The 11,490-nt window shown below is 43.9% G+C and overlaps 1 protein-coding gene across 1 annotated transcript in view; it reads left to right on the top strand.

Annotated features, from left to right (window-relative positions):
- LOC122556446 (myozenin-2) overlaps positions 1 to 11,490 on the top strand; it is a 40,653-nt gene that overhangs the window by 12,860 nt on the left and 16,303 nt on the right. The window contains exon 2 of the mRNA XM_043703097.1: positions 5,534 to 5,646. Within this exon, the coding sequence (XP_043559032.1) occupies positions 5,565 to 5,646 (82 nt within the window). The 5' untranslated portion in view covers positions 5,534 to 5,564. The remainder of the gene's footprint in view (positions 1 to 5,533; positions 5,647 to 11,490) is intronic.

Raw genomic sequence — 11,490 nt, 5'->3', positions numbered from 1 at the left:
TTTCAAGTTTCACAACATCCTTCCTATAGCAGGGAGACCAGAATAGCACACTGTATTCCAAAAAGTGTCCTAACTAATGCCCTGTACAGCCACAACATGACCTCCCAACTCCTGTACTCAATACTCTGACCAATAAATGAAAAAGCATACCGAAAGCCTTAATCACTATCCTATCTACCTGCGACTCCACTTTCAAGGAGCTATGAACCTGCACTCCAAGGTCTCTTTGTTCAGCAACACTCCCTAGGACCTTATCATTAAGTGTATAAGTCCTGTAAGATTTGCTTTCCCAAAATGTAGCACCTCGCATTTATCTAAATTAAGCTCCATCTGCCACTTCTCAGCCCATTGGCCCATCTGATCAAGATCCCTTTGTAATCTGAGGTAACCTTCTTCACTGTCCACTATACCTCCAATTTTGGTGTCATCTGCAAACTTACTAACTGTACCTCCTCTGTTCATATCCAAATCATTTATGTAAATGGTGAAAAGCTGTAGACCCAACATGGATCTTTGTGGCACTCCACTGGTCACAGGCCTCCAGTCTGAAAAACAACCTTCAACCACCACCCTCTGTCTTATTCCTTTCAGCCACTTCTGTATCCAAATGGTGAGTTCTCCCTGTATTCCATGAGATCTAACCTTGCTCACCAGTCTCCCATGGGGAACCTTGTCAAACGCCTTACTGAAGTCCATATAGATCACTTCCACCACTCTGCCCTCAACAATCCTCTTTGTTATTTTTTCAAAAACCTCAATCAAGTTTGTGAGACAAGATTTCCCACGCACAAAGCCATGTTGACCATCCCTAATCAGTCCTTGCCTTTTCAAATACATTTACATCCTGTCCCTCAGGATTCCCTCCAACAACTTGCCCTCCACCGATGTCAGGCTCACTGGTCTATAGTTCCCTGACTTGTCCTTACCTCCTTTCTTAAATAATGCTACCATGTTAGCCAACCTCCAATCTTCTGGCACCTCACCTGTGACTATTGATGATACTGGGGTTTAGATTAGAGTGGTGCTGGAAAAGCAAGCAGTTCAGGCAGCATCCGAGGAGCAGGAAAATCGACGTTTGAGCAGGAAAATCGACGTTTCAGGCAAAAGCTCTTCCTGATGAAGGGCTTTTGCCCGAAACGTCGATTTTCCTGCTCCTCGGATGCTGCCTGAACTGCTGTGCTTTTCCAGCACCACACTAATCTAAACTCTGGTTTCCAGCATCTGCAGTCATTGTTTTTACCACTATTGATGATACAAATATATCAGCAAGGGACCCAGCAATCACTTCTCTGGTTTCCTACACAGTTCTTGGGTACACCTGATCAGGTCCTGGGGATTTATCCACCTTTGTGCATTTCAAGACATCCACCACTTCCTCCTCTGTAATATGGACATTTTTCAATATGTCACCAGCTATTTCCCACATTCTATATCTTCCATGTCCTTCTCCACAGTAAACACTGATGCAAAATACTCATTTAGTATCTCCCCCATCTCTTGCGGCTCCACACAGAGGCTGCTTTGCTGATCTTTGAGGGGTCCTATTCTCTCCCTAGTTACCCTTTTGTCCTTAACGTATTTGTAAAAACCCTTTGGATTCTCCTTAACTCTATTTGCCAAAGCTATCTCATGTCCCCTTTTTGCTCTCCTGATTTCCTTCTTAAGTATACTCTTACTGCCTTTACATTCTTCTAAGGATTCACTCGATCTCTCCTGTCTATACCTGACATATGCTTCCTTCTTTTTCTTAACCAAACCCTCAATTTCTTTAGTCATCCAGCATTCCCTAAACCTACCAGCTTTTCCTTTCACCGTAACAGAAATATACTTTCTCTGGACTCTTGTTATCTCATTTCTAAAGGCTTCCCACTTACCAGCTATCCCTTTACCTGCAAACATCTGCCCCCAATCAGCTTTTGAAAGTTTTTGCCTAAAACCGTCAAAATTGGCCTTCCTCCAATTTAGAACTTCAACTGTTAGATCTGATCTATCTTTTCCATCAGTAATTTATAACTAATAGAATTATGGTCGCTGGCCCCAAAGTGCTCCCCCACTGACACCTCAGTCACCTGCCCTGCCTTATTTCCCAAGAGTAGGTCAAGTTTTGCACCTTCTCTAGTAGGTACCTCCACATACTGAATCAGAAAATTTTCTTCTACACACTTAACAAATTCTTTTCCATCTAAACCATTAACACTATGGCAGTCCCAGTCTACGTTTGGAAAGTTAAAATCCTTTACCATAACCACCCTATTATTCTTACAGATAACTGAAATCGCCTCACAAATTTGTTTCTCAATTTCCAGTTGATTACTAGGGAGTCTATAATACAATCCCAGTTCCTCATTAGTACAGTGTATTGCGGTAAAGACAGACATATTGTCAAAACTTTTATCTCACACTCATCAGGACAGATGCAAAAATGCCAAATTTCAAAGGTAATGACAATTTATATTGTATAACAAACATGGTGGTAATTACTTGGTGAGTATACTCTGACTGCTCATTTGCCAGGAGGAATTCACCAGCAAATACAGACAATACCTGAGCAGGTTCCTTAATGCCTTCATAGGACTAGGCCCTGTTCTTGAAATTATGTAGCTTCTAGCTTTTTGCTCTCTTGTTATCCACTCCTTTGTCTGTCCAACTGTTTTTCTCTCTCTTTGGGCTCTATCTCTCTCTATCGTTTACCCCTTACCCCTCCCTCCCATCCTACCTTCTGAGTAAAAAAACATTTTCCTCGCTACCATCAGTCCTGAAGAAGGGCCAAAGACCTGAAACATTTACTCGGATTTCTCTCCACGTTGCCAGACCCGCTGAGCTTTTCCAGCAATTTCTGTTTTTGCTTCGAGCTTTTACAAGTTTTCTATTCTTGCGTCTGTCCTGATGAGTGCAGAATGGAAACCTTTGACAGCACATACCTTTTTTTCAGCAAGGATCTGTAAACTCAAACTCAGCCCCATCTTCTAATGCACTTATCCTCACAACAGAGTTATGTTCATTCATCAGCTTTATCAGGAGGGGATACTGTGCATGTATTCCCTTGTGTTTCAAAGAATGCAAGGTGATCTCATTGAAATCTATAAAGTTTTCCCAGGCAGAGTTAATAGAGATAGGATGTTTCCACTGGGCTGGTGACTGTAGAAACAAGGGACATAACCTCACAATAAGGCTCAGACCATTTAGGACTGAAATAAAAAGGTACTTCTTCATTCAAATGGTGGTAAATCTATAGAATTTTGTACCTGAAAGGGCTATATAAACTCAATCATTGAACAGGTTCGACATACCAATTAACAGATTTCTTGAAGGTAGGGACATTGAGAGGTAAGGAGTTAGTGTGGGAAAGTGACATTAGAGAATTGGCTATGATCTAATTCAATGGTGACGCAGGTTTAATGGGCTGAATGGCCTTACCCATTAAACTATGTCAATGGTTCGATTTTAACTTTTCCATCATTGTTTTCAAAGCCATATGCAGCCTTGCACATTCTATCCACTCCAGTATGTCACTTTGGCCTTCAGAAGGCATGTATTGCTGTCACCTCTGGGTGGTACAGTGGCCCAGTGGTCAACACTACTGCCTCACAGTGCCAGGGACCCGGGTTTGATTCCAGCCTCGGGCAACTGTCTGTGTGGAGTTTGCACATTCTCCCCGTGTCTGCGTGGGTTTCCTCCCACAATCCAAAGATGTGGCGGTTAGGTGGTTTGATGAAAAATGTGTTGCTGGGAAAGCACAGCAGGTCAGGCAGCATCCAAGGAGCAGGAGAATCGACATTTCGGGCCTTATGCCCGAAACGTCGATTCTCCTGCTCCTTGGATGCTGCCTGACCTGCTGCGCCTTTCCAGCAACACATTTTTCAGGTCTGACCTGCAGCATCTGCAGTCCTCACTTTCTCCCAGGTTAGGTGGATTGGCCAAGCTAAATTGCCCATTGTGTCCAGAGATGTATGGGTTAGGTGTATTAGCCATGGGAAATGTAGGATTATAGGGAAATGGGTCTGGGTGGGATGCGCATCAGAGGGGCAGTGTGGGCTTGTTGGGCTGAATGGTCAGTTCCCACACTGTATGGATTCTGTGATTTAGGCATTCCTAAAATTCTGACCTCTTGACCATTTCCATTTTACCTTTGACTAATGTGCCCTCAGTTTCCTGAGCTTGAACATTGGGCTCCTTCCTAAACACTCTCTGATACTCTCATCCCCTTTAAATTGCTTCTCAAACCAACCTCTCTTTTGATCACCTGTCCTTAATATCTCCTCACGGAACTCTGTGTCAAACTCTCTAAGTAATAATCGCTCTCGTGAAGCATTTTGAGATGTTTTGCTGTGATTCAGGTGTGGTAAAAATGGCAGTCAGTGTTGAGAATGGATTACCCTTGATAGGTTTTGTATTTTCACTCTCCACTTCTGGTGTGATCTCTGCTGAGAATCAGCCATCAACTAAAGGTGGTCTTTATTTGGTCTTAGCCAAGTGCCACTGCTTGACAGACAACAACGAGCATCTGAGTGTTCAGCCTGGTACAGGGAACATCCAACATGGTAGGACAAGAACAAACTCAAAGTGTCCCTCTGCCCTATAATGGGTCACGGCAGGAAACTTGAGTATTGGAGGTAGACCAGAGAAGATTCAATTGGCTGATCCGAGGTATGGAGGGATTTTCCTATGAAGAGAGATTGAACAGTTTGTGTTTGAACCTTTTGGAGGTCAGAATGAGAGGCAACCAGATTGAAATATAGAAGATTCTGAGGGGGCCTGACAGAGCAGATGCAGAGAGGTTGTTTCCCTTTGTGGGAGAGTCTAGGACCAAATGGTGTAATCACAGAATAGGGGGTCACATATTTAAGGTAGAGGTGAGGAATTTCTTCTCTCAGAGTTAAAAATCACACAACACCAGGTTGTACTCCAACAGGTTTATTTGGAAGCACTAGCTTTCGGAGAATTGCTCCTTTGTCAGGTAGCTCATGGGGCAGGATCATAGGACACAGAATTTATAGTAAAGATCAAAGTGTCATACAACTGATGCGATGTATTGAACAAACCGAGATTGCTGTTAAGTCTTTAATCACTTAGAATGGGGATGCAGGTTTCAGATCATTAATATCTAAATCTCAGAACTTCTTTCAAGTCACATTTCCAAGGTGGGGGTGGGGGGGAGGGGGGATGAGAGAGAGAGAGAGAGAGAGACAGAAAGACAGACAGAGAGAAAGAGTGAGAGAGAGAGAGAGAGATTTGACATTCTGCTCCTAACCATATGTACATTGAAAGTTCTGTAAAGTGATACAGGGCTTTTAGTCATGAAAATAGACCATCTGAGTTTAGAACTGTCTCTGTATTATTCTGAGCTACATTAGGTTTACAGAGATTCAATCCAGATATAACTGAGAGCTGGGGGGACTTGCATTTTGGAGATTTTCCTATTGTAAAATATTGCCTCTGAGCATAAGCTGGGCGAGAGGTGAGATTTCGAATAGACTTTACGTCTGGAACCAATTTCTCAGCCAACATCTTCCATTGACTTTCTTGTCTGCAGATTCTCGTCACTGGACAAACCGAGGGCTATCATGTCATCATACGCTGCACTGATTAAGGAAAGAAAGGAAATGGCATCAGCCATTGCCCGCGAAGCCCACGGGGAGATGGAAGGTAAGGGGTCTCGTCCTTTGAATTTCTCCATCTCTGCTCTTCCCAAACCCAGAGTGTCACTGTTTGAAGGGTGGGAGGGTGGAGAGGAGAGGGGAAAGACCTACCATGCAGCAATACTAAAGGGGGCAGAGGAGCAGGAGGACCTAGGGGTAAAAATGCACACCTCGTTGAAGGTGGCAAGACAGGGAGAGAGAGCAATAAGTAAAGCATACAATATTCTCAGCTTTATTAACAGGGCACAGAGTAAGAGGAAGGAGGTGACATTGAACTTGTACAAGATACTTGTTTGACCTCAGCCAGAGGATTGGGAACAGGTTACAGGAAAGATCTGAACACACTGGAGAGAGTGCAGAAGCAATTACAACAATGGCTCCAGGAATGAGGAACTTCAGTTAGAGGATTGATTGAAGAATTTGCAACCGAGTGGAGATGGGTTCAGAAAAGATTTACAAGGATGTTGCCAGGGTTAGAGGGTTTGAGCTATAGGGAGAGGCTGGATAGGATGGGATTGTTTTCCCTGGAGCGTCAGAGGCTGAAGGGTGACCTCAAAGAAGTTTGTAAAATCATGAGGGGCATGGATAGGGGAGACAGACAAGGTTTTTTCTTTGGGCAGTCCAAAAATAGAAGGCATAGGTTTAACGTGAGAGGGGAACGATTTAAAAGGGACTTGAGGGGCAACGTTTTCACACAGAGGGTGGTACGTGTGTGGAATGAACTGCCAGAGGAAGTGATGGAGGCTAGTACAATTATAACATTTAAAAAGCATCTGGATGGGTATACGAATATAAAGGATTCTGAGGGATATGGGTCAAGTGCTGGTAAATGGGACTAGATTGGTTTAGGATATTTGGTCAGAGTGGATGAGTTGGAGCAAAGGCTCTGATTCCATGCTGTATGACTCTGTGACTCTATCTGATTGAGGTTCTTCCTTCTGTGCCATAACCTTCTATGATTCTGGGTCATCAGTGAGGAAGGAATAGGATGTGTTCAGTTTTTGAGCGTGAGGACAGAGGGCTTGTTGACTGGGTTACTGAGGAAGCCGGATGTGACATTAAAGGCTATGAAAATGCAGGAGTTGTCCAAAAACCCTGAACTTTTCACCAGGTTTGTTTAACGGCTACAATGGGGCCTCAGAGAGTAGTCCAATAAACCACACCCACAAATGGATCAGAAATCAAGAATTTAATGGGACTTCACAAAATTTTGCATTTAGCCCGGTTTCCATGCAACCACTGCTGCTTCAGAGCCCATTACACCAAATTCCTGACTCATGACTCCACGATCCACAGAGTTTTTGGGATGATAAACGTCTTGAAGGAGTTAGATATGGTTCTTGTGTCTATGGGGATCAAAGTGTGTGGGGCAAAAGTGAAAACCAGGGACTGCGATGGATGATCATCCATGATTATATTGAATGGTGAGGCAGGCTGGATGGACCGAATGGCCTCCTCTTTTTCTAGGTTTCCATGTTGGGGAAGACCTGCTCCAGGCTCATCTCCTGGAGTTACTGGTTCACTCTGAGATGTTTCCTGACAATAAGAAGTTGGAAATTAGATTACTTACAATTTGGAAACAGGCCCTTTGGCCCAACAAGTCCACACCGACCCTCCGAAGAGCAATCCACCCAGACCCATTCACCTACACCTAACACAATTCAGCATGGCCAATTCACCTAACCTGTACATTTTTGGACTGTGGGAGGAAACCGGAGCACCTGGAGGAAACCCACGCAGACACGGGGAGAATGTGCAAACTCCACACAGTCAGTCGTCTGAGGCGGGAATTGAACCCGGGTCCCTGGCGCTGTGAGGCAGCAGTGCTAGCCAATGTGCCGCCCATGGTGAATGTTTCATGTTAACCCTGTGTCACAGACACAGCTGAAGGAAGAGGCTATTCAGCCCATCCAGCTAGTTCCACCATTCAATTGGATCCATGGCAGATCTTTTACCTCAACACCATTTCCAATAAATGGCCTGCTCTTTATTCTGAGATGACGTACCCTGGACCTTCATTAGCCAATACAGCCTTATTCTAATATAACGCTTTAGTTCTGTCCCCATGCAATCCCGAGTTATAAGAAAATCGCATAATAGCAGCACCATTTAAATTAATGGGACCAGAATCGCGTTATAGCCTTTACAGTAAGGAAAGTTTGTTTTCTACAAATAATGGTCTAAATTCTTTAATCAGATTATAGCCAATTTGCATTGAAGAAACATAATTTATAGCAGAACTGACTGTAGCTCTAACCAGGAACTTTGCTGTTGAAGTTTAAATAAGCTCAAACCACCTACTAGAGATGTTCCTGTAACAAGAGGGTGTCTAGATGATGCGAAGAAAGTCAATGCTTAGGCGTTTCAAGTGGCTGGAAACTTGACAGCCGCTGAATTGGAAGCTGAACCCACAAGTATCTGAATCGGAGGTTGGAATGGTACCGGGCTGAGGCCCTGCTGGGAGGGTGCAGTGGGTAACTGCGTTTGTCACCTGAGAACATGTCTTGGAAGGCAATTTCAACATGTACTGGCAGGACCAAGGGCATTGGGAACGGCAACCAGACCGTTGAGGTACCAATGGAGCAGCGATCCGTTTCTGGAGACACATCTGTCAGTTATAGACACTGCAGAGAAAACCAGGCCAAGTCTAATGTTTGTACAACACTGACTTCCCACATTAGATAATTGTAAAGAACATTAACATCTCCCTCTGCGCTTACCCTTCCCATACTTAACTGCCTCAGTTTTCCGACTTGACAGCTCCTACAATCTATTTTAATTCCTTGTTTTGATTGGCAGTGGTAGCTGCTGACTAACTGGGAGGCTTTGGATTTAATGCAAAGTATTAGAATCATTCGTGACATTTAGTTTAGAAAAGAACAGAAGAGGCTCTTGTGGTAATGTCCCCTACCCCTGGACTGGGAGGCCGGCTGCTCCAGAGGTGTGTAATATCATCTCTGTTCAGGCTGATTAGAAAAATATATCAAAAGGAACAGAGTTTGGACGATGTGTCAAGTGACGAAATGAAACAAAAACAACTTTAATGCACAACAAGGAAGAGGAGATGGCTGGGTAGGATTGGGTGTGGACTGGGTTGTCACAAAAACAATGTGAAAGCAGGAATGTTATGATTATATTGATCTTTATTCTAAGTCTATAAGAGTGAAGGGATCTAACAGCAACTAGCTGGAGAACTATGTAGTTATTGTCTCTGTCTCCCTGAGGATGCTGAATGTACCTTAAAGAAGAAGCAGAAAACGGGTCCATTTGTTAATTCTTGATTTTAGAGGCTTCTTCCACTTGTGAGATTGAGTCGCATTGGCCAATGTACTTTGGGGAGGTGCTGGTCTAGTGGCATTATCACTGGGCTATTAATCTATAGATCCAAGGGCACCTGGATTCAAAACCTTCATAAGGCAGTTGGTGAAATTTGAATTCAATAAAACTCAGGGATTTTAGTCTGATGATGAGCATGAAACTGTTCCTGATGGTCAGAGGAAAACCCATTAGCTCCACTAATGCCCTTTAGGGAAGGAAAGGCTGCTATCTCTACCTGGTCTGGCCTACACGTGACTCCAGACTCACAGCAATGCGGTTGATTCTTAACTTCCCACTGGCAGTTCCAGTCAGCAATAGCTGTATCCCGTCAATGAACAAGAAAAACATACTCCCTGGACTGTACTCTCCGCCAGCCCAACCCCAGTGCTCTGCTTTATCAGCTTCCCCTGCATCAGACTGAAGTGATATATCCTTCGATTGTGGATGGTGTCTGATTAAGGCCGGAGCGTGTGCATGGGTTTTTGTTTTAACATGGAGAAGCTGATTATACTGCGGCTACCTCACCGACCTGACCAACCACAAAAGTCTCCCACCCCCGACACAATCAGATCCACAGATCGACAATCGGCCTGTTAGGACACACCTTCCTTAGCCATCAGGTGCTCAGGAGAGATGTGAACCCTGTGTTTCTGGCCCAGAGGCAGGGGCACTGCAGTACGAAAGCTTTGGATGTTGGATCAAAAATCTCCTTTCATTCAGCGCAGTGTTCCCTTTCAGAGGGAGAGCCTGTCTTTCAGGGCCACAGTTAGCTGGAACTTGTGTTAGATGTTGCAAAAGGAATGGTTAATATTAGAAATTGCATTTTGGGTTCCACCCAATCTAACGATGGCAGAGAGCTCTGGGTGAATGATTGAGAAGCCTATCTCAAAATCCCAGTCAGATCAGATGTGTCACCTTGGCTCCTAAAAGTCTTAATAATTATGTCCAGCTACCCTGGATAATTTGTACATTTTGGTATCATGTAATAAATTACATCTTGTTAAGGGAAATGCTTCTTCCTATAAAGACATACCAGTGGTTCATTCTCTATCACTGTTACTGAAACAGGTCTAAAGTCCCAATATAAAAGGAAGAGTGCTGCTGGAGACCAGTGAGTAGAGCAGAGGCTGTGGGGTGGAGCATCACCCTAAACTATGTTCCTTTGGTTTGGCAAGTTTTCGTTCCCTTCTATAAAGCTTCTGTTAACAATCAGTTTGTGGTTTTGTTTTGTTACAGTGATGCAGTGGTTCAACCTAGTTTGGGGCAGCACGGTGGCTCAGTGGTTAGCACTGCTGCCTCACAGCACCAGGGACCCGGGTTCAATTCCAGCCTCGGGTGACTGTCTGTGTGGAGTTTGCGCATCCTTCCTGTGTCTGTGTGGGTTTACTCTGGTTTCCTCCCACAATCCGAAAGAGGTGCAGGTTAGGGTGGATTGGCCATGTTAAATTGCCCATAGTGTTCAGGGATGTGTAGGTTAGATGCATTAGTCAGGGGTAAATGTAGAGGAATGAGTCTGAGTGGGATACTCTTCAGAGGATTGGTGTGGACTTGCACACTGTAGGGATTCTATATTTCTAATTTTTGTTGCGGTAATGGAGTCAAAAGGAGGAGTGACAGCAGTATGTGACACGCAGATAGAGGTTGGTATCACAAAATGGGCAAACACTATCCAGGCACATTGCTGGATCCACTGCTCTATATTCACCCAGCCACCAGCATGGGCCACATCAGGTTACATGGCACAAAATAGGCAAATGAGGAGGGAACACGAGGTTAGTGTACTTCCCCTTCAATAAGACAGGTTCCAAGGAGAAACTTGTGTTAAAGCAAAGGCCCCCAACTGCAACCCTTTAGAACTACTGGATTCTGGGTAATCCAAGATGGAGGGCGGGAAAAATTTCTGGCTGTAAGAGCTGCTCCTTTTTGTGAGGTATTTTAGGTGCTGGAGGTAATTTCCTCGAATTCCAGGAGCAGCAATGATTGTTTTGTATGCTGTTGCATTGTTTTGGAACTTTGGGAAAAAAAAGTCAAAACAACAGCATTTTTAAAAGGGAGAAGAGCAGACAAAGGAAGCTCATGGTGAGGACAGTGCAGGACATAGAGAGAGAGAGAGAGAGAGAGAACCTACACAGTTGCTGCCTTTGCAGTTTTTGAATCCATGTGTCGCTGGACATCAGAGTGCGTCTGGGAAAATTAACAAACAGTGAATTACACAACTAATCTTGGAGAAACCGGTTTGGGTGAAGTTCACAGCACAGAATCAGATAAGTTAATTGTTGTTTTAAGTCTGTCCAAGAGAAAGGCTGCAGTAGTTAGTACAGTGGGTTCTTTCTTGATTATATGTTTTTGGAGATAAGTCTCTTGATTAAACTTAAAATATAAGCCATAACTATTAATTTAACCTGGGGCAGTGTTTGTAGAGGAATAAGACAGTGCTATTTTCTGGGTCTGTAGATTGTGAAGGAGCAAAAATGGCCTTTGCAGTGATAAGTACTTCTTGTCAGATGTGGGAGTTTAAAGAGAGTTTAAGGGT

The sequence above is a fragment of the Chiloscyllium plagiosum genome, chromosome 14, assembly GCF_004010195.1.
Source record: "Chiloscyllium plagiosum isolate BGI_BamShark_2017 chromosome 14, ASM401019v2, whole genome shotgun sequence".
Classification (NCBI taxonomy): Eukaryota; Metazoa; Chordata; class Chondrichthyes; order Orectolobiformes; family Hemiscylliidae; genus Chiloscyllium; species Chiloscyllium plagiosum.
This window is presented reverse-complemented; position numbering and strand designations above follow the sequence as displayed.